This window comes from Leptopilina boulardi, unplaced genomic scaffold (genome assembly GCF_019393585.1).
Source record: "Leptopilina boulardi isolate dan_hultmark-lab unplaced genomic scaffold, ZJU_Lbou_2.1 LbouV2_165, whole genome shotgun sequence".
NCBI classification, from domain to species: domain Eukaryota; kingdom Metazoa; phylum Arthropoda; class Insecta; order Hymenoptera; family Figitidae; genus Leptopilina; species Leptopilina boulardi.
In genome coordinates, this window is record NW_026137713.1 from 126,699 (window position 1) to 150,257 (window position 23,559).

The following is a 23,559-nucleotide window of genomic DNA, read 5'->3' on the forward strand; positions in this document are numbered from 1 at the left end:
AAATATTGTAAAAAAAACTCACCTATAAGGGAAAATTTCTGCGTTGTGTAAAAAATACGATGTCAGCATATCCTCTCTTTCAATGGACAAATCTTTCCGCTACTGGACCAACTGCCTGAAAAAAAATAATTCATTATAGATATTACATGTGTAAAATCAAATATTAAAAATCCTGAATATTAACAAATATTTTATTATTCTAATAATTATTAATATACTTTTAAATATTTTAATATCTATAAATGTTAATATTTTGATATTGTTCTAATCATCATTTACAAATATTGAAATAGATTTTTATTATATATTTTAACTATATTGATATTTTTGCAAAATATTTAAAACTATTCTAAACTATTTTTTACTGGTATACTGAAACTTATTTATAAATTTTCAAGTATATTTTTAATGCTAATTAATATTTCTAAATATTTAAACAAAATATATCTTAAAATATACATAAATTAAAGGAAAAAATTTATCAACTTACATTGAACTGCGACTCAGCAATGCAAGATCTCCTCCAGGAGCAGCTCCGCAACAAACACCCATCCTTCATGATTGGACACCTGTAAATTGAGAAAAAAAAAATTATTTTACAGATAAACTTAAAATAAGATTTTTAAGATAAAATTAATTTATTTCTTAACTTGATTTTATAAAAAATTAAATATTTTCTTAATGTCAGTCTTTTTGTAAATTTTAATTAACAATATTTCTTTTATTAATTAAGAATAAATGTAATATAACTTTTATAAAAAATTGTTCAAATTGCAAATTTTGTAAAAGATAAATAATTAATAAGTAAAATAATAATTTTCTTATCAAAAGCAGAAAAAACTTATACTAATAAATATTTACACAAAAAAAGAGAGAAAAGATACTCACTTACTCGATGATTCAGAAGATGTTGTTTTTCATCTCATCTATAGATAAGAATTTTATCCAATTCTTCTCTTTGTTTGAATTCTGTAACGACAAATAATAAACAAAAATTATTTAAATAAAAATACAGAAATTTTTTTTTTTTAATAAATATTAAATTATTTTAACGAATTTGAAATGAAGTTTCAATTATTAGTATAAATGGAAAATTAAAACAATAAAATAATTTATTATTATATTTATAAATATAAAATTATTATGAATTTTTAAAACTTGCATAATGCATAAAACTTATATTAAAATATAAAATAGAATTTTTAGAGAAAAAAATGTTTATTTAAAAATTATATAAAATCTTTTTTTTATAAACAAATATTTACCTCAGTTGAGAAGAACTGATGCCAAAGGGGCCGAAAGGATTAACATTAGTTCAAAATTCACTTAAACATATTTTTCTCCTTTTTTTAAATGTCATTCCATCTTTTAGCCCTGTAAACAAATTTAAAAAAAGTAAAATAAATATACGATACGAATTTTAATATCATTGAAATTTTGCTTTTCAATTTTGTCTGAAAAATACGACGAAAAAATATTTGAACAGATGTAGAATATGAAATTAGTTCTGTTGTAATTTTTAGGTTAAATTTCAAAGTCATGAAATTAGACAAAATATTAAAAACTTTAATATTTAGCAACAAAAAAAAATAATTAAAATCTTAAATATCAAACTTTACAAAATATTTATTTGTTTTTCACAAAATACTTTGCAACTATCAACCGCGTTTTCTACCAACAATTAGAAATTTTTTCTTTATTACTTTATTTCAATTGTAGTAACCTTCTTTTTTTGTATCAGATTTAAAAAAAACTTAAAAGTATAGTACAAGAATGCACTACTATTTTGTAATGCCAAAAATTTTAGGTTATATTTTTTGTCAAAAAAGTTTTACCTAAATTTAATATTTTTCTTCATAACTGCCATAAACCTTTTATGCATTATCAATTATTCACATAAAACTGCATTTAATTTTCAAAAAATAAGTATAATTATCGTTTTTGATTAAAAAATACTATAAAATAAAATTTTGTTGAATAAAAAATGGTTCTTCTACTGTGAAGGCGCCAATTACAATGAGCAATAATGCTAACCCAAGATAGGAAAAAACTGATCTTTTTTACTGCTACCAATATAACAAAAATTATCTTTTCATAAAAGATTAATTATTTTTTTATTCATTTTCATATTTATTATTAATAAAATAAATATTTTATATTATTACGATTTGAAATATGCATTACCTGAATTTTTTTCTTTAACATGTCGATGCTAAACTTTTTAGGTTAGATTCCCGTGTCAAAAAATTTTTATAGAAATATCCTAATTTTCTTTTTTCCTGCCATGAAACTTTTATTACTTTCCGAATATTTATATAAAGCAATAACTAATTATCAAAAAATATTCATAATAATCGTTTTGATTAAAAAAATACTACAAGATTTAATTTGCACCAACGAAATATGGTTCTTCTCTCTCTGACGACGCCATTTGCAATGAGCTGCAATGCCAACATTGCCAACCCAAGATAACAAAAAACTAAACTAAACTTTCTCACTTCTACCAACATGAAAATAATTCCCTTTTAATAAAAACCTAATTATTTTTTATTTCTTTGCTTCTTTTCGTAATTTTTATATTTATTATTAATAAAACAAAAATTTTATATTATTATAATTTGACTTATACATTACCTATATTTTTTTTTATTTAACATGTCGATGCTAAACTTTTTTGGTTAGATTCCCGTGTCAAAAAATTTTTATAGAAATTTCCTAATTTTCTTTTTTCCTGCCACGAAACTTTTATTATTTTCCGAATGTATATATAAAACAATACCTAATTATCAAAAAATATTCATAATAATCGTTTTGATTAAGAAAATACTACAAGATTTAATTAGCACCAACGAAATATGGTTCTTCTCTCTCTGACGACGCCATTTGCAATGAGCTACAAGGCCAACATTGCCAACCCAAGATAACAAAAAAATCAACTTTTTCCAACAATGATACCAACCCTCGCAACAATCGATACTTGTCAATTTTCCTCAAGCTTATTTTAATAATATCCCATTATATAAATTATTGAATATTTCATTATCAAATAATCAAAAATGATATTAAATATGGAGCAAAGTATAAATAATAATTTTTTTTTGACAGAATTAACATAAATTGACCAAGCTAACCTTGAATTGAACAAAATTTTTCGACATTGATGACTTTACACATCAATAAAATTAATATTTAGCAAAAATATACAAAATAAACAATCGTCAAATGTTTTTATAAACATTTTATAAAATATTTCAGTAAATAATAATAAAAATCTCACCATATTTTGTTGAAAATCCAGGTGCTCAAAAGGGACGCCATCAATTCTAGAAAACATTTTTCCAAGGTCTATTCACTATCAGGCCTGTTCACTATGCACTATTCCTCAATACTCTGATTGGCCAGCTAAGAAAGCATCACTTCCGGTAAATGAACCGCCAGACGGCGGGAATGTTTGAATTTCAAAAATTTCGTTTTTGCACAAACATATCTGTTAAATTAAAAAAAATGAGATAAAACAAATTAAAAATAAATGTATCAATTTTTTTTAATTAAAAATAAAAATCTCTTTTTAATATTCAAATTCAAAAATTTACAAATAAATTAAATAAAAAATTATCAAAAGAAAAAAATAAATTTATATTAACCTGAAATTAAAATTAATACGATAACAATAAATAATTCATAAAATATTGGAAAAAAAATTAATGTAAAACAAATAAAAAAATATTTTCTATAAATTAAAAAAATTACTTCAAAATTTTTAAACAAATAAATTAATATTATTTAAATTAATTTAAATATAATTATTTTTTTCTGTATAATTTAATTATAAACTGATAAAAATTTTGCTATTTTCGACATGTTTTCCATATATATGTAAACAGATATTGCAATAAAAAGCGATAAGTCAAAAAAAAAAATTTCGAAAAAAACACTGTCTATTAAAAATTTTATTTACAGCGTGAACTACTTGCTATAAATTACTTTTTCTATACATCGCAAACACCAAGTTACCATTCTGGTTCACTGTTGTGCCGCCAAATTTTTATAGGGTCATTACCACCTGGTAATAAAAACCGCAAACCGTAAATTAAATCTCCTCGCTATAAATCACAATTTTTTTTACTATGTCGCTATGAATTTAGTAGGACTTTTATAACCAATTTTTAGATTCTTGATAAAATGCATCTTTCATCAGTTTTTTTTTTTTTATTTTTATATATTATAAATGATTTAAGGAATTTTTATTGCAATTTATAAATATATAAACATTCTTCAGTGCGGCATTTTTATTTCATTGGAGATGAAATATTTTTTCAATAATGTAACATGCTATATTTTTATCGTGTTTTTACAGTTAAAAAAATATATTCAATTAATTAATATTCCTTTAAATTAAAAAAAAAATCTGTTTCTTTATCCCAAAAAAAGTGATAATAATAATAATATTCTGTTCTGTACTAATATATTTAAATTATAAAATTTATCAATTTTATTTAAAATTCTTCAATTAATTAATTGAAAATTCTATAAAATAAAAATTCGGAAAAATGAAATTGAAAATTCTGGCGTTAAAAATTCTAATCACTTATCAAAATTCTGTTTGTTAGTGACAATTAAAAAAGGTTAACAAATAAAAAATTGTGATATGAATAATTTTTGGCGACCCACCCTAAGGTGATGCATAATAAAAAAAAGCCTCTTAAAAAAAACGTAGGTCGAATGGATTTTTTAATAATTTGTGTTCTACAACCTACGCGCACAAGAAATTAGGATCAATTTTGCATTCACGATTGACAAACTTTATATTTTAAAATCTAGGACAAAGAATTAATCATCAAGAAATCATTTCTGAATGATATTTATGTTCTTAGGCGCGCATGAATAGAAGACGAGAAACAAAATGCTTTTGTATTTTGCGCAATAATGGATGAACTAATCTCAGGTCAACTGTCTTCAAAACATTAATTGCCAACAATGTTAGACAACTAAATATTCAAATCACATCCTTTCTGCTGTGCAATGACTAATTTCATACGGTGTATAGTATTAAGATTTTTTTTTTTTTCATAAATGTAACATTAATTAAAACCACCATTAATTAGTAATACTCTAGAGACAGTTCTATGTTAGTCAATTAATTAAAAATAATTATTATTAAAAATAATTAATTTTGCTATTAATATAATTTTTATCTAAATATATAATAATAATTGAGGAGCCGGATCGTAGAACCGATTCTTCGCTCGAACTCACGCAGAAGTATTGTCCGCCCCTCCACTATACCATCAAATTTTAAAACTCATAAATAAAATATTTAAAAAATATTAGGTTATGCAGAAGAAAAAAATACATATTTTATCTATTTGAAACTTTTTTCTAAAATGTAATTTATTAGTACTAAAAAATGAAAACTGAAAAATTTTTTTTTCGAAAATAAATTACTTTTTAATAAATATATCGTCCTTTTTCGGTCAAATATTGACGAAATTTTGTGAAATTTTTTAAGCATACACAATATACACAACAGAAGCCTACAAGCTATAAAAAATAAGAAAAATCACATTATTTATTTATTAAAAAATTTTAAAAGACGTCATTTACAAATAGAGGAATTTCACTTTTCAACACAAAAAAGTATGCGATGAATTTTCAAATTATGAAAACTTCTCGCGAGAAACTTTTTCCTTTACTAATCAGGAAGTTTTTCCCACAATTTCAAACTGATTCGAATATAAATAAAGAAAATACGAGGAAAATAGCGAAACCGTACTTTCGTTCGCAACGAGAATGTAAAAAGGCAGACATGTTTGTCGTCGCAACGTCGCGCGCGCGCACACACACACACACACATATATGTAAACAACTTGAGGAAGCCTTAGTTGCTGCTGTGTGTGTGTGTGCGCGCGTGTCATTGCGACGACAAACATGGCTGCCTTTTTACATTCTCGTTGCGAACGAAAGTACGGTTTCGCTATTTTCCTCGTATTTTCTTTATTTATATTCGAATCAGTTTGAAATTGTGGGAAAAACTTCCTGATTAGTAAAGGAAAAAGTTTCTCGCGAGAAGTTTTCATAATTTGAAAATTCATCGCATACTTTTTTGTGTTGAAAAGTGAAATTCCTCTATTTGTAAATGACGTCTTTTAAAATTTTTTAATAAATAAATAATGTGATTTTTCTTATTTTTTATAGCTTGTAGGCTTCTGTTGTGTATATTGTGTATGCTTAAAAAATTTCACAAAATTTCGTCAATATTTGACCGAAAAAGGACGATATATTTATTAAAAAGTAATTTATTTTCGAAAAAAAAATTTTTCAGTTTTCATTTTTTAGTACTAATAAATTACATTTTAGAAAAAAGTTTCAAATAGATAAAATATGTATTTTTTTCTTCTGCATAACCTAATATTTTTTAAATATTTTATTTATGAGTTTTAAAATTTGATGGTATAGTGGAGGGGCGGACAATACTTCTGCGTGAGTTCGAGCGAAGAATCGGTTCTACGATCCGGCTCCTCAATTATTATATTATTAGATAAAAAATTAATTGGCTCAAGTAAATATTTATTTGATAATAATCAAGTAACTATTTGAAACAAATAAATTTTTTTTCTATTCTATTTAATAATAACTATAAAAATTTATTTCAACTCTCCTTTATATGAAAATATATTTAAGGCATCGTGTAATTTATAATTTATTAATTATATACAAAATATATAAACTCGAAAGTGCAAATCATATGCAGATATTAACAATATTGCGAAATTGCAAATCACATTGTATTGTATTGTATTGACTATTCTTAATTACTTTCCTCGATTATTATTCATTTACAAATATATAATACATATATTATATAGATGACTCTCACTATTTATATTTTATAGAAGGACTTTAGAGAGTAAATGATACAATATTTTTTACCTTCAGGCATTTTTGGACGAATTAAAAATTTCTCACGAGACCTTGAGAATTATTTTGTTGCAAAAAAAAATAATGAGGTTTCATTTATTATTATTTTTTTGGTATATATGCAAAATTAATTGATTTTTTAACACTGGTTTAAAAATGCAGTATTTTAATTTATTTTATTATTATTATTGACTATTATTGTTACTATTATTATTGTTAGAATAATTATTTTTATTTTGTTATTTATATAAAAGATTTTTTTTTTACAATTTTAACGAATTTTTAGTTACATAAAATCTATAAGTCTTTCCTGGTTACTATTATATTGTGAGTTATTATACCCATTATTAGAGACACAATTAATTTAAAAAAAAAAAAAAAAAAAAATTTCTTATACCAACGTTTCTTTTTTAGGAAAAATCAATGCAGTTTGTATAATACAATTGAAGAAAACTAGATATATTTCTAACGGTATATAACGAAAAAGTACGATCTTATCGACGGATCGTTTTAAAATCGATATAATATAAAAAAAAAGGTGATTGCAAAAAAAATTCTGATCAATTAGATTGACTTGGTTGTATTTTATAATATATATCTTGTGTTGTAAATCTTTTATTACACCGTATAGTATTTTAAAGCGGAAATTCAAGTTATATATAGGAGAATCGACCTCGATTGCTTATAAGCTTCACCCTCTACGTATATGATTAAATATATTTATATATTAAATTTTGCATCAGTCCTTGAGATCATAAACCTCCAGACAACGATCGTAAACATATATATATATATAGATCAATAGGATCAATGTTAAAAAGAATGACGGACCAATTTGTCTATAAGATCATTAAATTTCATTTTTGAGACACGTGAATACACAGAAAATTAAAAGCCATTAAAATAAGCTGTAAACTCGAAAAATTAATTTTTTAGAATTGTCACTGACAAACAACAGAATTTTGATAAAAATTTTTAAATGCCATAATTTCCGCGAATTGTCCGAATTTTTATTTTATAGAATTTTTAAAACGTCGAATTTTCATTTGACCGAATAAACGTAACGTATATAGAAAAAGATTTTGGCGCGATTTTTAAAATTCATCCAATCATAATATAAAAATTGTATAGAATTGGTCGAATTTTAAAAACTGCGCTAAAATCTTATATGTGTTTTCGGACATTTGCAATTTAGGATATTTAGGATAGTGAGAAGTGATATAACGTAACATATATACACATATGATGAAGATGAGAAAAAAAGAAAAAAAAATGCACTCAGCGACTGTGTCTTATTCATGATTTTTTTTTAATCGCGTGAACTTTCCTCTTGAGGTATCAACTGAGTCTTGCATAATTAATTCGGGACCAGGTTTTTAGCTTGTCCCAGTTTTTATGGTGCTCTCTACAACATAGGTGAAGTAAAACTCGTATGTTGACGGTATCTTCGAATACGTAAGATCGATCCAGAATTGCCTATTCGAGACGTTTAATGGACGTATCGCGAGAGAGGTTCTGTGGCAATCTGCCGACGACTTTACTTCATATACACATAAGTGAGTTACATTCTGGATGATCCAGTTCAAGAATATAACATGTATACGCACTCAAAGCTTTTAAGAAAGAAAAAAAAAAGAAAAAAAAAAAAAAAACTCACTTTCATCAGGACAGTAGTCCTCTCTCAACAGGCGATCAACGCACACCGTGAACTATAAAAAATCAATTAATGTCGTAAGACGCACAATTGAGAAAAAAGAAATCTCGATCTTTTCTCTATATATTATACTTTGTCGCGCCTAGGAGATTGTTGATAAAAAAAAATTGCGATTTCAACTTCCTATTTTAAGATACATACTAAGTTTTCCTGTACATAACATATATGTCCTGGAAGCTATTGAAAAAAAAAAAAATTTAATTGAATCACAAGGATTTCTAATTAAATAAAAGAATTTAATTTTGATAAAAAAAAATTCTCTTTAAATATAAAAAAGGATTAAACTGTGTTTCCTTCCATAATTTGTCTGATTTTTCTTTATTAAGAAAAATTTAAAAACAAATTATCATTTATAAAAATTGTATTAAATGCAAAATCCGTTAAATAAAAAATTCGGTTAAATAAAAATTTCTTTAAATTAAAAACTTGGATTAATTAATTAATATAAATTAGTTTTTAATAAATCATTAATAGAGTTGTTAAATATAAAAAATTAAAAAATTCATCTCCTTAGATCATTTATATACATACAAACATAAAGTACATCTGTGAAATTGACGTGCAATAAGCAGGTAACTAGCATGACTAAAAGATACTAGAATTTCGTGTATTTCCATAAAAACGAAACTTAATTTCATAGTACGTTGCAATTTTTCTTCTCGAGGACACTCACTGTATTCATTTCTGTGGTACAGACAGAATATACCAATGAATATACCAAGTTTGTATATAATAAAATTTGAGCGTTATGTGAAATAGACTAGCGCGAGTTTATATTGCACTCTGTCTGACTTTAAAGAGTTGCCTTCAGGAAATTCCTATTCTTTAGCAAGTCTTACGCTTTCAAAGAAGTTAATCCGATCAAGATAATAACTATACGGGTATAAAGACCCCCAAGAATGGACTATCATTTTCTTTCATGGCGCAACTATACTTTACTCTATTATCGTTGTAATAAGCTCGACGGTGTTAATCGTCTTGTTGATCCGATTGAAAATAATTGTCATAAAATTTTAAACCACAATATTAACGAGAAAAAGAGATGATGCCATTTTCAATAATGATTCCCTATATAAGAAATTTAATTTTTTTCTTTCTCCATTATGGGTCATTCCGTGTGAGATTTTCATTCAAACTTTTTTTTTTGTAATTTTTATGAAAAATAATATTTTTTTATTTGATAAAATTTATGCAAGTTATGAATTTTTAAAATTTAATGTCGTTAAAAGCAGAATATTTTTAAATACTGTTTTTCTCTCTCATACTAATACATAATTAATAATGAAAATAATAAATAAATTTTTCTTATTTATCAAAAACTGAATTAAAAAAAAATTTCAAAAATTTTTTATCCTTTAGTAGAACAGAAAAAAAACGCATTTCAGAACTACTTTGCTTCTGATTGAAAAAAAATAATAACTTCTGTAATTTTTATCAAATAAAGAAATACAAAAATATTTTCTTGTTTTCATCAAGATTTCAAAAAAAAAATCCCAGTCAAAAAATTTCTTTTTTGTTTTAAAATGAAAATATCACATGGAATGCCCCATAAACGACTAATTCTCTAATTTATAAAAAAGCAAGATAATCGAACTATATGAAAGATTATAAATTACTTTAATTACAACAATCAAGAAAAGAAATGGCTAATTAACTTTCACTGGGGAAATAAGTCTAATTTGTTGCGTTGAAATTTTTTTTTTTCTCTTTATTATCTAAAGGCAAAATTATTTATTTCATCTAGACCAAAAAATTTTTTTTCAATTGATTTTTATATTATATGTAGAAAATTTATTGTCTTTATAGAAACTTAATTGGAAATATATATATTTTTTTTTAATGTAATTGTATCGATGAATCGAGAAATTGAAAATTTTAAAAAGAAAATTAAAAATAATTAAATTGATAAAATAATAAAATAAAATAAAATAAATTTCAATTTGGAAATAAAATTCGAAATTTGGTTAAAATTAATATTTGTACTTTTAAGTATTTTTATTGTTAATAAATATTTTTAAATTAATAATTAATTTTATTAATTTATAAGAATATAATAATTAAAAAAAATAAATGATAAGTAAAAAAAGTAATAAAAATAATTAATTAAAATTATTTTAAATATAATGTGATACTAATTTGTTTAATTATAATTTTTTCGAGAAATTCGAAAAGTAGAAGTTAACTTTCTTTTTCTTTTAATTTTATTACAACTTTTGCTTTTTTTTCTATGCGCGCAGACAATCGAGCAAAATTGCAACGTGCTTAAATAAATTACCAACTCTTTTTATGGGAAATTGGCATAAATTCTATAGAATTTTTATAAGTTAAGCCAGTTAAATTCTCATTGTTTTTATTATACGCAAAAATGATCTTTGAAGATGAATTATTTAACCTTCTCGTTTGGCTGAGTACCTTTAACCAGTTCAATTTTTATACTCATTTACATTATAACGACGTGTGTGATTGGCTTGACCAAAGATGGATAAGTCATTTTCTTCAAAGTATAATAGTCTTAGAAAATGCTTGCAATTTTAATAAAAACGCATTTTTTTATAAACATTAAGGGTTTTTTTTTTGTCGTTATAAACATTTTTTTTCATAAACGAAGGTATTAGCACATTAACTAATTTTTTTTTGCCACTTTTCAGATGGAAAAAAAATCGTTTAAGACCATTTTATGTTTATGCGACAAATATTACGCAAAAATTTACATTTTAAAAAAAGTTATATTTTTTATAATATAAGTTTATTTAAAACGTTGTAAAAAGTATTCTTTGTTTTTAAATATCTAAATATTTAAAAAGGAAAAAACATTTTTGAATATAAAAATATTTTAATATAAAAAAAATTTTAAATAAAGTTTTATTATTTTTTTAGAAAAATTTTAATTTATTATTATTAAATTCTTTTATATATAGGTATGTATAATGAAAATTTTCAAATACTTGCGTAACTGAAACTTTCATTTTTTTGTAATTTGTATTTGATTTATATCTGATTAAATGAAACTGATCTAGATATCTATGTATTTTTCTTTTTTTCAATTGAGAAATTAAAAATTATTTTTTTAAACTCCAAATTTAAATATATTTAAAGAAATAAAATTGCTTCCTTAAATCAAATATATTATTTTGTTTATTTAAATTTGTATTAGACCAAATTTTAATTTAAACAAATTTTCCATTTAAGAAAATTTTCATATAACTAGATTTTCCTTTGGATAAAATTTAATTTAATCAAATTTGTATTTCATCTTCCAATTATTACTTAAGTAATCATACAACCAAATGAAGAATTTTAATTAACATTCATTAATATTAAAATTATTATTAATTTTTCTATTTATTATTATTATTATTATTATTATTTTGCCGAAAAATATTTTGTTAAAAAAAATGATAAAAAATGATTACAAAATATTTTTTAAAAAAATTAATTAATGACAGATAATTGAGATAATAATCTGAAAAAATGTATCAGTCTGGGATAAAAAAGTGAGGTTTATAGTGAGCACTCAGACTTATAGTACATTTATATATAAGTGTATTTATTTATATATGAACGAAAGGATTGCATAATCATGTTTACGTGTAACATGCAAAAGACCATGGCCCCTCCAAAATTGAAAGTGATCTTCCCCCTCGTTAAAGAAGAAGAAGAAGATGAAGAAAAAGATGAAGAAAACAAATTGAGATTCGCGGTCAATAGGACAGTTTATGTAAATGATTTTTTTTTATTTTTTTCTTTTACTACGTCAGATCTCGCTTTGCCTCTATATATATATACTAATTTACTTGGGCTCTTTTTCATTATTTATCAAATATCAAATATGCATTCGCCTGTATAAAACGTAACGGATGTCCTGTTTCGTATTTTACTGTCCCGCCCATAAATATGCTGTAGCAAAAAAAAAAAAAAAAGAAAAAAAAATTATACGTCTCGCCGATTTATTGATTAACTGCCAATTATAGTTATTAATCAATATCCGCAATTAATAAATATTCAAATTGTCAAAAATTTCTAAAATTATAAATATGATTTAATTATAATTTAATTTAAAACAATTCAATTTAAAAAATTTTTAATTTAAAAAAATTCAAAGAATAATTAATAAAAATTATTATAATAATAAAATAAATAAATCAAAAAAAAATAATACACAATTTAAATCTATTTTCAGGAGTTTGTATAGTTGAAAAATCAATACAGACAACTTATATGATACTACGTATGATATTACCTAGGACATATTCCGTTTCTTCAATTTCATTGCAAAACTAGTCTCCCATTACATTTTACATGTGTTAAGTAATATAGATAGAATTGTATTTAGAATTAATGGCATCACTTTCAAGATATTAACTGAAAAGTAAACGCGATTTAAATGTTTTGAAAAATCAATAACGTGTGAAGAAAATTATTTTTTTTTTTTAAATTCTTTTAAAAAAATTAAAAAATGTTTTTTCTAAAACAAAACAAATATTATTTATTTAATTAATTATTCTAAAATTTTTGTAATTCCTTATTTTAGCATATTTTGATATTCACCATTGTTTTTTTTTATCGAACACTTTTTTTTCCTTTGTTTTATGACGCGAAAGCAAAATTTGATTTTTTCAATTAATTTTTTTGAAAAAGTATTTCAAAATAAAAATTTCCAAAGAGAATGTAAAGATCAAATTACTCAATTTAAATAATTCATAATTGAAAAAGAAATTTGTTTTTAATTTTTCATAAATTATATAAAGATTAATTAACTGATATACCAGATGATCGAAAATCCTCAAAAAATGATAAAAAAAATCAAAAAGGACCAAGACGGTGTATGTGTAACTTTAATTTTTCAAATAATAATAATAATAAAAATAATAATAATAATAATAATAATAATAGAATATTGACAATTAATTTGCTATTTAATAAACATATTTTTATGAAATTTTTGAATTCTAATATCTCAGTCTTTATGAGACAGGTTAAAGAATGTTTACGATCAGATGAAGGCACTCGATTTCAATTATTAATTGCTAAATTAAGAAATACTAACAGAAACAGTTACTGGAATCAGGAAATGAACAAAACTCAATATCGAGTGTCCAATCTTCCGGTTGGAATTGATCCTAATGAAACTACATTTGGAAAATCTTATCAATTTGGTAAGAAAAAAATTTTGTTTCGATTAAAACAATTGAAAACAAATTATTAATGTATTACTATATATGTAATGTAATTTAATATAATTATTTAAATACTATAATTATAAATATAATATATAATTTATATTATAGATATAATTTAGTTTGAAAAAAATTGTTTGAATTGAACAAAAATAATAAAAGAAAATTATTGACTAAAAAAATGCTTTAACAACTACAATTGTAATTAATTTAATTAATTAGTTTGATTCACAGTTTTTTTTTAACTGTAAATGAATAAAATTATTTTTTAAAAAAATAAATTTTTAAATGAACAATTTATTTGACTTAATTATAAAAAAAAGGAAATAAATTCAACGAAAAGCAAAATAAAGTTATAAAATGTAAATTCCTCCATGATTATTGAACTTTAATTATCATTTTAATTAGATGGCGGTTTTGCGGAAATTATGAAATCAATGATTACTGATATTAATGAGGATCCTAAAAAAGGATTAAAAATGGACAAAATGTATGTTTAAAAAGTCAAGGAGATTATTATCAGTCAGAACAAATAACCCGTTGTTAAGTATTGTTTATGGGAAAAAAAACCCGTTTTTTTTTATTAAATGGAAAAAATTTTAAAAATCGTATACAATAAAAATATTTTTTCTGTAAATATTTTTTAATAAAAAACTATTTAAAAAATTAATATTTAATATTAAAATTTGTAATTAATAATGATAATATAATAATAATAATAATAATGAATAATAAAATATTAATAATTTGGACAATAAAAAGCTAGTTTCGTTAAAAGGAATTATTTTCGTTCTTTTTTTTTAAGAAAACAAAATTTAATTAATTATAGAAATTATCTGCAATTAAAGAGATATTGAGCACGAGAGAATACAGTTACACATTTCTAACACAAAATAATTAAATCAAATAATCATTCGATACATTTATAGTAATACATTAAATTAGATTCATTTAGTTTTAATGAACAAATAAACATTTAATTTCCCTATTAAAGTTAAACGCATACTTAAATTTTATGTAGGTATATATATATATATATATATATATATAATATATTTTCCAATAAAATAAAAATTTTCAATTTCCACTTTTTGGGGCAAAAAAATTGGGTAATTGGTACAATGACCGACACACAATTAAATTAACGATGCAATGTTATTAAATAAAAATATATAATTTAAAAAATAAATTCTGATCTATTAAATTATATATATTTATTAAACAAAATAAAATTTTTTAGAATATTGTAATTATTATAGTAATAATAATAATAATTGATAAAATATTTTTAAATGCGATAAAGATTAATTTTTGAATATGATGAATATGTAAAAATAAATTAATTTTATCCTTAGCGAAAGACATGAGTGTTCATTTGATAAATTACAACGATTTGGAAAAAAAAGTGATGGTAATTGGGAAGGATTACGAGCAAAAAAATTATTGCAATGGATTAATCCGGATCCAGTAACGAAAGTCATTTGCCTTCAAGCAGATTTTTATAAAAGTTTACAGCCTCGAATTGGCAAAGTCAAGTAATTATAAATAAATAATTAATCAACCGATCATTTTTTTTTTTTTTTTTTTTTTTTTTTTTTGAGAATATTGTTCAAAAATTTGAAAATAAATCAATTTTTAATAAATAGAAATCATGATAGAAATCTAAAAACCGAACATTTACCAATTAACTTCACTTTTGGAAAACAAACAAATCCAAATCGTTTAGAGGTTTCCGAAACTTTAAAGCAATCATTATCGATAAATCAAAAATTGAAAAACCTATCAAAATGTTTTCGAAATATAAACAAAATTAGAATTATTTTGAAAAGACGAAACGAAATTTCCTTCACAAAAATTGAAGAAGAATTACAAAAATTTGATAAAGTATTTCTAAAAAACAATTTAATCCAATTTTATTCAAAATTGACAATAAATAAAAACATAAACAAATTTTTTTCAGGACGGTGCAAAAATAGTGAATATTAAAATACTATTTGATGTGTTAAAAAAATTTCGAATATTTCCAGAGAAGGAATTATTTTGTGAATTATTAAAAATTTTAAAATATCTCCATGAAGATAACGTTAATTACCCTGAAGCTATTAATTTATTTAATTGGAATTGTAACTTTCCGGAAATTCCCAAATTAGAAGGTAACAATTTAAAAACAATTATCATTTTAAAATATAAATTATATAATATATATAAATAGAAATAATAATTAAAAAAAATAAAAATAGTCTTCTCAGGATTTAATCTTATTATTATGCCGTTAATTATTATTTTATTCACAGAAGAAGATTTAAATAATTATTTAACAACTTATAATAAAACAATTGGAAATTTTCCTGAAAAAAATTTACGTAAGAATTTTTTAATAAAAAATCTTTCACAATAATTAATAACTTTTTAAATATTTATATTATTTTTAATAAATAATATTAATTTAATTAATAATGAATTTATTTACTTAATAATTAATTAATTAAAATTAATTCATTAAAAAACAATAGTTATTAAATAACTGAATTATTAACTAATTAATATTATTCATTAACAAACTAGTTAATTATAATAAACAAATTTTAATTTCACAATTATTTATCGTGATCTAAAAATGTAAGATTAAATTGTTTTTTTTTTAGAAAGTACAGTAAAATGGAACCAAAATAATAGTTTAAAATATAATCAATTAATCACAACGGCAGAAATAATACCAACTATATTTACAAATTTTGGTCTAACTCACGAGGATTTAGTAAAAGTATAATTATAGCATAATTTCAAATTGGTTATAAAAATAAATGTATCTTTAATTTTTTTCTAGCCACAATCAAAGGAGACAATTCAATCGATAATAAAAAAATTAAAAGATTTTCCAGAAGAAAAGTTTGATTCAATTTTGAAAGAGGGTCTTAAAATAGACAAAACTGGAGGCGTTTGTATATTGACTTTTAAAAGTCTTCTTGAAAAACTTTTAACAAAAATGAATGAAACAACAACTAACAGAGAAATAAAATGAAAAATTTGTTCCTGGATAAAAGAATATGATTTTCGATATTTAGAAATTAAAATCTGATTGTAATTCATATACGATTCATTTCTAAATTATTAATATAATAAATGAAGAGTCTTGAATAAGAACGAATTTCTACATGAAGAGAGCACTTTTATTAACAGTTTAATAATAATATGAAGATAAACGTTTAGTTTCTCCCAACACTTTTTCGAAAATTAAAAAAAAACGTCTGAAGTTAAGGCGAAGATAAATGTATCAGTTATCGTCACTTTCCTTTAGTGTTAATTTTATTAAAATTAAGAGAAAGTTTTTTAAACAAATTGAATTCGGCTTTTTTTTAATTATAGTTCAAATATTATGTTACAATGATTAAACAATTTTTTTTAACTTCTCTAGGTGACGGATCACAAATACATTTATCTTATAGAGTATTTAAAAAAAAATCAACAACAATTAAGCGTCTCATAATTATAAAGCATTTCTCATAAACCACTCGAAATCATCATGAATATAAAATTGACCAATAAATCGATTGACATAAATCGATATTCATAATTCGTAATAAAATAAAATAAAATTCGATGCAATCAGTACTATTCGATTCGTGAGAATGAAAATTAAAAATATAGTCAACAATTATATTAAAACAATATTGAATTAATTTTCATAAAAATTCCCTCAAACTCGAATCACTGGGTGCAAAACTTTGTATACATTAATAATATTCTCTCGAAATATTTTCTTAAAATACATATTCTGTTAAATAGACGTGTAAATAATAAATTGTCAAAAAAAAATTGACAAGGCAGTGAGTGGGATTATTAATTATTATAAAATTCAGTCAAGCCTCTATTAAAAGAAAAAAAAACCAAACTATTCACAACATTCTCTTTTTTTGAAAAAGAGAATTATACAAAACGAAAAGAGTACACTCACAAAATTAAATATAATACTAAAAATCACACATTTCGTTTTTATTTTTTTTAGTAGAAAAAATATTTCATTTATTTTACAAGAGATAACCCTTATTCAAAGCACTTAATTCTGAACTATATCAGCAAAAAAATTATACAGATAATTTAGATTATATATTATATTATATATATATAAAAATTATATTATTATACAATTTTCGTGCTTTGAAAGTAGGTGGTCCCTTAAAACGAAAACTTTAATATTTTTATTTAATTCGAAATCATTTTAATTTAAATAGAAAACAATTTCAATTTGAAACAATTTCAAATTAAATAAAGAATTTCATCTTAAAATGAATAAGAAATTTTTTTTAATTTCTTCTATTCAAGAAGAAGAGAAGAATAAACGATACTTCAAATTTACTTTTATCATTTTTTTTTCTTATTTCTAGATTCATTCATGCACACTTTCGTAAAGTTAAACAATTAACTTTGAAGAAGAATTTAGACAAATATATATAATATATAAAATATTATCGAAAATCACATCAATTTCTTCGATATTTTTTTATTATTATTGTTATTATATTTATTAATTAATAATTAATAATAATGATTATAGTCATGAAAATTGAGTTTAAAACTCGAAACTTTATTAATCGAAGATGAATTTATCGATTTCTCACATTCAGAAATTAAGAAAAATACAGAATTACTTAATAGAAAAAATCGATAAATCCATCTTCGATATTGTATTATTATTATTATTATTATTATTATTATTAGTATTAATCATTATTAGGGATAATAATGATTAATTGTTATTAATGAATGTTAAAATTGAGTTGACAACTTGGAACTTTTATTTATCGAAAATGAATTTTTCAATTTCTCCCATTCAGTTTAAAAAATAAAATAAAATTTAGTAATCTTTTACTACATTAACTGACTTGAAGAATTCAATAAATCCATCTTTGATATTTGAATATTATTATGAGTATTAATTATTATTAATAATAATTAATTAGAATTAATGAACATAATGATCGGTTGAAGATAATATTTCTCATCAAACAACGCGAAGAATATTAAATTTTTATTAATTAAAGTTAAATTGTTAAGAAAAAAAAAACCCGTCACAAAATTGATGATCCTGCCAGGATACGTGTTTGAGTTTTTTTTTCTTTTTTAAGGAAATTATGCAAATTTTATATAACCCTATCAGATTACATACCGAAAGTAAAGTAAAGTAAAATTTTAAGTAAGGAGAATGAGGCTTAAATCTGAAATTAGATTTAGACACAGAATGTTATAATTAATAATTACTTTCATACAATAGTGAAAAAACTTCTAATCAAAAATATTAATTTGCTCTTTATTTTCAATACTTATTCCTTTTAAATTTCGATTTTAAAAAGAGCCAAAAATATTTTTCTTAAATTTATATATATATATATTTTTTTTTTGTTTGTCTAATTCCTTCTTCAATTGTAAGCACGAAAATGCATTAAACGCGATTTTATATAATTTAAAAAAAATCACTCAGCGTCACTTAAGCAAATATTGCATCTAAAATATCTTAATATTTTGTTTTTACTTATACATATATATTTTATATATTAAAACAAACTTTCGAGCAATGGAAAAACTACACTATCAATTTCTTTGGATCATCATTATGAAAATTGTATTAATCTTTTGATATTAATAAACTTTAAATTGATAATTACTTAAGAGCAATTCATTTTTCATTATTATTTTAATCAAGTACAAATTAACATCAGCCATTAATCAAAAATAAAATTTACATCATTACAAGAAAAATTCTTATAATTAAATTAATTTTAATTATCTTTTTTTAAATTTTCAATTATCCAAGTTTGAGAAGGAAAACTACATTACAAAAAAAAAAAAACATTTTAATTAACAAATTTTTTTTATTCACAAGTGAAAAATGAATTGCTACTACTTTTTTTCCATTTAAGAAGTTAATATAATAATAATTTGTTCAATGCGATGAATTGACATTCATTCTGTTATAATTTAATAAATTTCACAAAAGTCAGATCAATATAAAAGAAATCTAGTGCAAATTGATCTGGTTTTTTTCAGTGGCACTAAAATTTCCATTTTTTTTTTTTTTTCAAAAATTCTCGATAGTATATTAAATAAAATTCTCAAACGAGAATTGTATGTTTAATTTTGCTAAGTATTTTTTTCTATTTAGAAAAACGAAATCCTATTTTTTTAAAATTACTCATGTGTTATGTTGTCTTTTTTCTTTTGGTTATAAAGCCAACCATGGATGATAGCGAATTGATTCTTTACTCCTGTCACCATAGTCATAAGTTACTTCGACTCCCTGTGCAATATCATCCTTAGCAATGAGAACTAAATGTGGAATTGACTTCACTTCAACTATTCGAGTTATTAAATTACCATTACGAGAATGATTTACTAATCGTCCCAATTTATCAGATTCTGCTGTTGCGTCGACACTAAAAAAATAGAATTATTTTTTAAGTATTCAACAAATTTTTTTTTTTAATTGTTAAACACCAATTAGCGTAAAAATGAGAAGAATGAGAACATCACCCAGGAAAAGAATAGAGAAATGGCAGAGGTCTCTAAGTCTTGTTTAAAAAAAACACACATAAAAGGCGATAAATTGGAGGAGAAAGGAAAAGATTCCTTATTTAAAAAAAAAACAACATAATGGAGCGATAAATTGGAGGAGAAAGCAAAGGAAAAGGTTTCTTCTGAAAAAAAACAAAATATTGAATGATAAACTTGAGGAGCAATTGGAAAAGGCAAATTGTAATAGCAGATGAACGAAAATTAACAGAGGAAAAATAACGCAGCAAATAAAAAGGCTAAAGAAAGAAAAAGCAGCAGGAGAATACAAAAACCACTACGCAAAATCTTGAATGCATAAGCAAGATAAAACAGAAAAAAAATTATGATTTTCTAAACCCATTGCGGAATTGCTAAAAATTTCAATTTTTAAATAATTAAAATAGATCCATTATTATAAAATTATAAAACTTTTTCTGAATAAAATTAATAATTTTGTAATTTTTTTTAGATTGTGACAAAAAAAATATTTTAAAATTGCGTAGAAAATAGAATAGAATTGCAAAGAAAATAAATATTAAATCTTATTATAAACAAAGAAATGATACAACAGGAGTAAGTAGTGAGAAAGTTTTTTGGAATGAAGTTTTTTTTATAAACTTTCTAAAGTTTTATAAATTTTTCTGCAATTATTTTCCAAATATTGTCAAATTTATATGATTTTTAATTTTCATGATTTAATTTTATAATTTTTAAAATATTATTTACTTTGCATTTAGAAACAAATTTTTAATACTCTTTAAATTAAATATTAATATATTATAAAGAAAAAATCAGTAAATAAAATATAGAAATATAATATTTATATTAATTATATAATTAATATGTTATTTGTATGTTAAGATATTTGCTATTGTAATAATGTAAATATCATTGAAATAATCAAAATTTCGTTTAGTAAATAAATAAAATTTAAAACTGAAAATAAACTCACCAATACTGTTGATTACGATGTTGAAAATAATACATGTAACATCCGGTATTTTGATCTTGAGCATATTGATTTTCACGCTTTTTTGCTGCAACTTGATCGATTAAATCACCAATGTATTCTACGACAAATTCTCCTTTAGTGAATTCTCGAGTCGTAACAATTCCACGACCCTTACCAGCGAATGTCCTAACCTGAAAAATTAAAATAGAAAAAAACTTTATAGAATTTCGATAAATATTATCAAGTTGAAACTATTTAAATCATAATTTGAGTTATTTACAAAAAATACAACAAAATTGTAAAAATCTAAATCACAATATCATGTATATTAATTTTTTTTATGTAACTCCTAAAAAAAAACTGAATTTCAAATAATAATAATCGCAATTTCGGTCATTTGATAAGATATGTCTTATCTTTTAACAATTAATCTCGTATTTCGAAAACATAACGGCTTTTCAAAGTTTGCCGCCATGTCATTAAATTGAAAAAAAAAAAATTATTTTGAATCTCACAAGAAAAAATTGAAGAAACAAAAATATTTACATAAACATATTCAAAATATCTAATACAGAAAAATTTGCATTTTTTTCTACTCACCTCTAAGCCATCTTCACAACCGGAAATTATTTTACTCTCAAGGTCTCGTTGTTTCTCCTCCAGAACAGTTGTTTTACATTTTCGAACACTTCGTCGAACTGTATAATATTCAGTGAGCTTGTGATTTGTATCAGCAGAAACTTTTTTTATTATTGTTGTAGTTGTAGTGGTATTAGTTGTATTTTGTTTTCGACGTTTTCTAGTAACTGGTTTTTGTTTTTTTTCTTCTGAAAATTGCACTGGACTTAAAGCACAACCAGTTGTTGTCTTCTTTTTCTTCTCGGGTATCACTTGTTTCGAACGTGTCGTTGTCTCTTCTTGTTCACTGGATAATTTAATACGATGCGGTGTTGGTGGACCATGAATTTTTTCACCATCCTCAGCCTCTAAAGGCTTTGGTCCATTTTTTGGATAAAGCATAATTATAATAGTAACACAATAATTGAAGGAATAATTATTACATGTGAGGAAAATTAGAAATCACTGGCTCAACTACAACGATGAAACCGCGTTCGTTATGTTCATTGTTGCCAACATTTGATTATAAAATAAAGCGACGCCGCCCTTGGGAAACACTGAAAATATTAAAATTACCAAAAATGTTACTAGACTTTCCAAAATTTAAAGGCTAGTTTTCATGAAAACGATTCATGACAGTTGAAAAAAATATTTAAATTCAAAATTTTAATAAAAGCAAATTTTATTTATTATTTATTTTATATTGAAATAAAATAATTAATATATTAAAAAAATAATATTAAATATAAATAAAAATAAACAATTATATAAATTTAAATAGTTAATTACCTATTTAAAATCAAAATTAAATTAATAATAATAATTAACAACCTTAATAAATTATAGCAATACTCAGTGATTTTTTATGTTTATTTATGTTACCTTATTATATATGCATAAAAAATTAACGACAAATTTTTATTAATTTACTATTGTGTTCATGTGCTTTATGATGATACATATATATATATATATATATATTATGCAATCATTAAAAAAAATAAACAATATTTCTTTAATTAATTTGACTTTGGGAGTATTTTATACATTAAATATCGATAAATATATAACAATTTCTATAAAAAATGTTGTACTGAACTTTTCATAAAATGTATGAAATAATTAAAAGACATTTAAATGAAATGAAATTTAGCGTTCCTAACCTAAAAGTGAAAATCAAAAATGTTTACCTTGTCCACCTTAAAAGTTCTGGAATATTCTTAAAGATCTTTCATGGAGAAACTCGTAATGGATTAACTAGTTTAACAAGGAATCATTATTTATTATTCTTGCACTTATATTCAACTATAATTAACTAAAACATTTCTTGACAAATACAACTACAACCTTTCAATTCAAGAACGACACGCAAAATGGCCGACGCTTGTCGCTATTGCCGCCTTGCCGGTGCAATGATGCCAACTGACGCCTGCGCACTAATTGACCAATAGCATTGCTTGTTACATATCTAACATTACTTGTCCAAATTATTTTTCAAATAATATTTTTAAAACTAAAACAATTAAATAATAAACAACAATATTTAAAATAATTCTAACATAATAAGTTTAATCTGAAACTTAAGTTTGTTAGGATTTTCTTATAAAAATTCTTAATAATTTATAATCTTT

The 23,559-nt window shown here is 22.6% G+C and overlaps 2 protein-coding genes and 1 long non-coding RNA gene across 7 annotated transcripts in view; 1 reads left to right on the top strand and 2 right to left on the bottom strand.

Moving 5' to 3' along the window:
- The window catches only part of LOC127277065 (uncharacterized), a 101,602-nt gene extending 98,135 nt beyond the window's left edge, over positions 1-3,467 (bottom strand). For 2 of the 5 annotated variants that reach the window (XR_007842315.1, XR_007842311.1), the window contains exons 1-5: positions 2,185-2,418; positions 1,266-1,374; positions 889-969; positions 491-569; positions 23-115 (exon numbers count right to left, since the gene is read on the bottom strand). This is a non-coding gene — a long non-coding RNA (uncharacterized LOC127277065). Of the gene's footprint in view, positions 1-22; positions 116-490; positions 570-888; positions 970-1,265; positions 1,375-2,184; positions 2,419-2,634; positions 2,870-3,277 lie in introns of those variants that run through there. The other 3 variants (XR_007842312.1, XR_007842313.1, XR_007842314.1) reach the window with 3 other exon arrangements.
- A 9,776-nt stretch (positions 3,468-13,243) lies between these two features.
- LOC127277316 (uncharacterized) lies at positions 13,244-19,893 on the top strand. Its single transcript, XM_051298344.1, has 9 exons — positions 13,244-13,455; positions 13,608-13,788; positions 14,218-14,299; positions 15,165-15,344; positions 15,456-15,693; positions 15,770-15,962; positions 16,104-16,172; positions 16,455-16,573; positions 16,637-19,893. The coding sequence occupies exons 1-9, from the start codon at positions 13,402-13,404 to the stop codon at positions 16,829-16,831; spliced, it is 1,311 nt and encodes a 436-aa protein (XP_051154301.1). The 5' UTR covers positions 13,244-13,401; the 3' UTR covers positions 16,832-19,893.
- Positions 18,865-23,311, bottom strand: LOC127277317 (histone-lysine N-methyltransferase PR-Set7-like). The gene is made up of 4 exons (XM_051298345.1): positions 23,119-23,311; positions 21,911-22,485; positions 21,311-21,501; positions 18,865-20,240 (listed from the first exon to the last, which is right to left on the bottom strand). The coding sequence occupies exons 2-4, from the start codon at positions 22,328-22,330 to the stop codon at positions 20,030-20,032; spliced, it is 822 nt and encodes a 273-aa protein (XP_051154302.1). The 5' UTR covers positions 22,331-22,485; positions 23,119-23,311; the 3' UTR covers positions 18,865-20,029.
- Between the last annotated feature and the right edge of the window lie 248 nt (positions 23,312-23,559).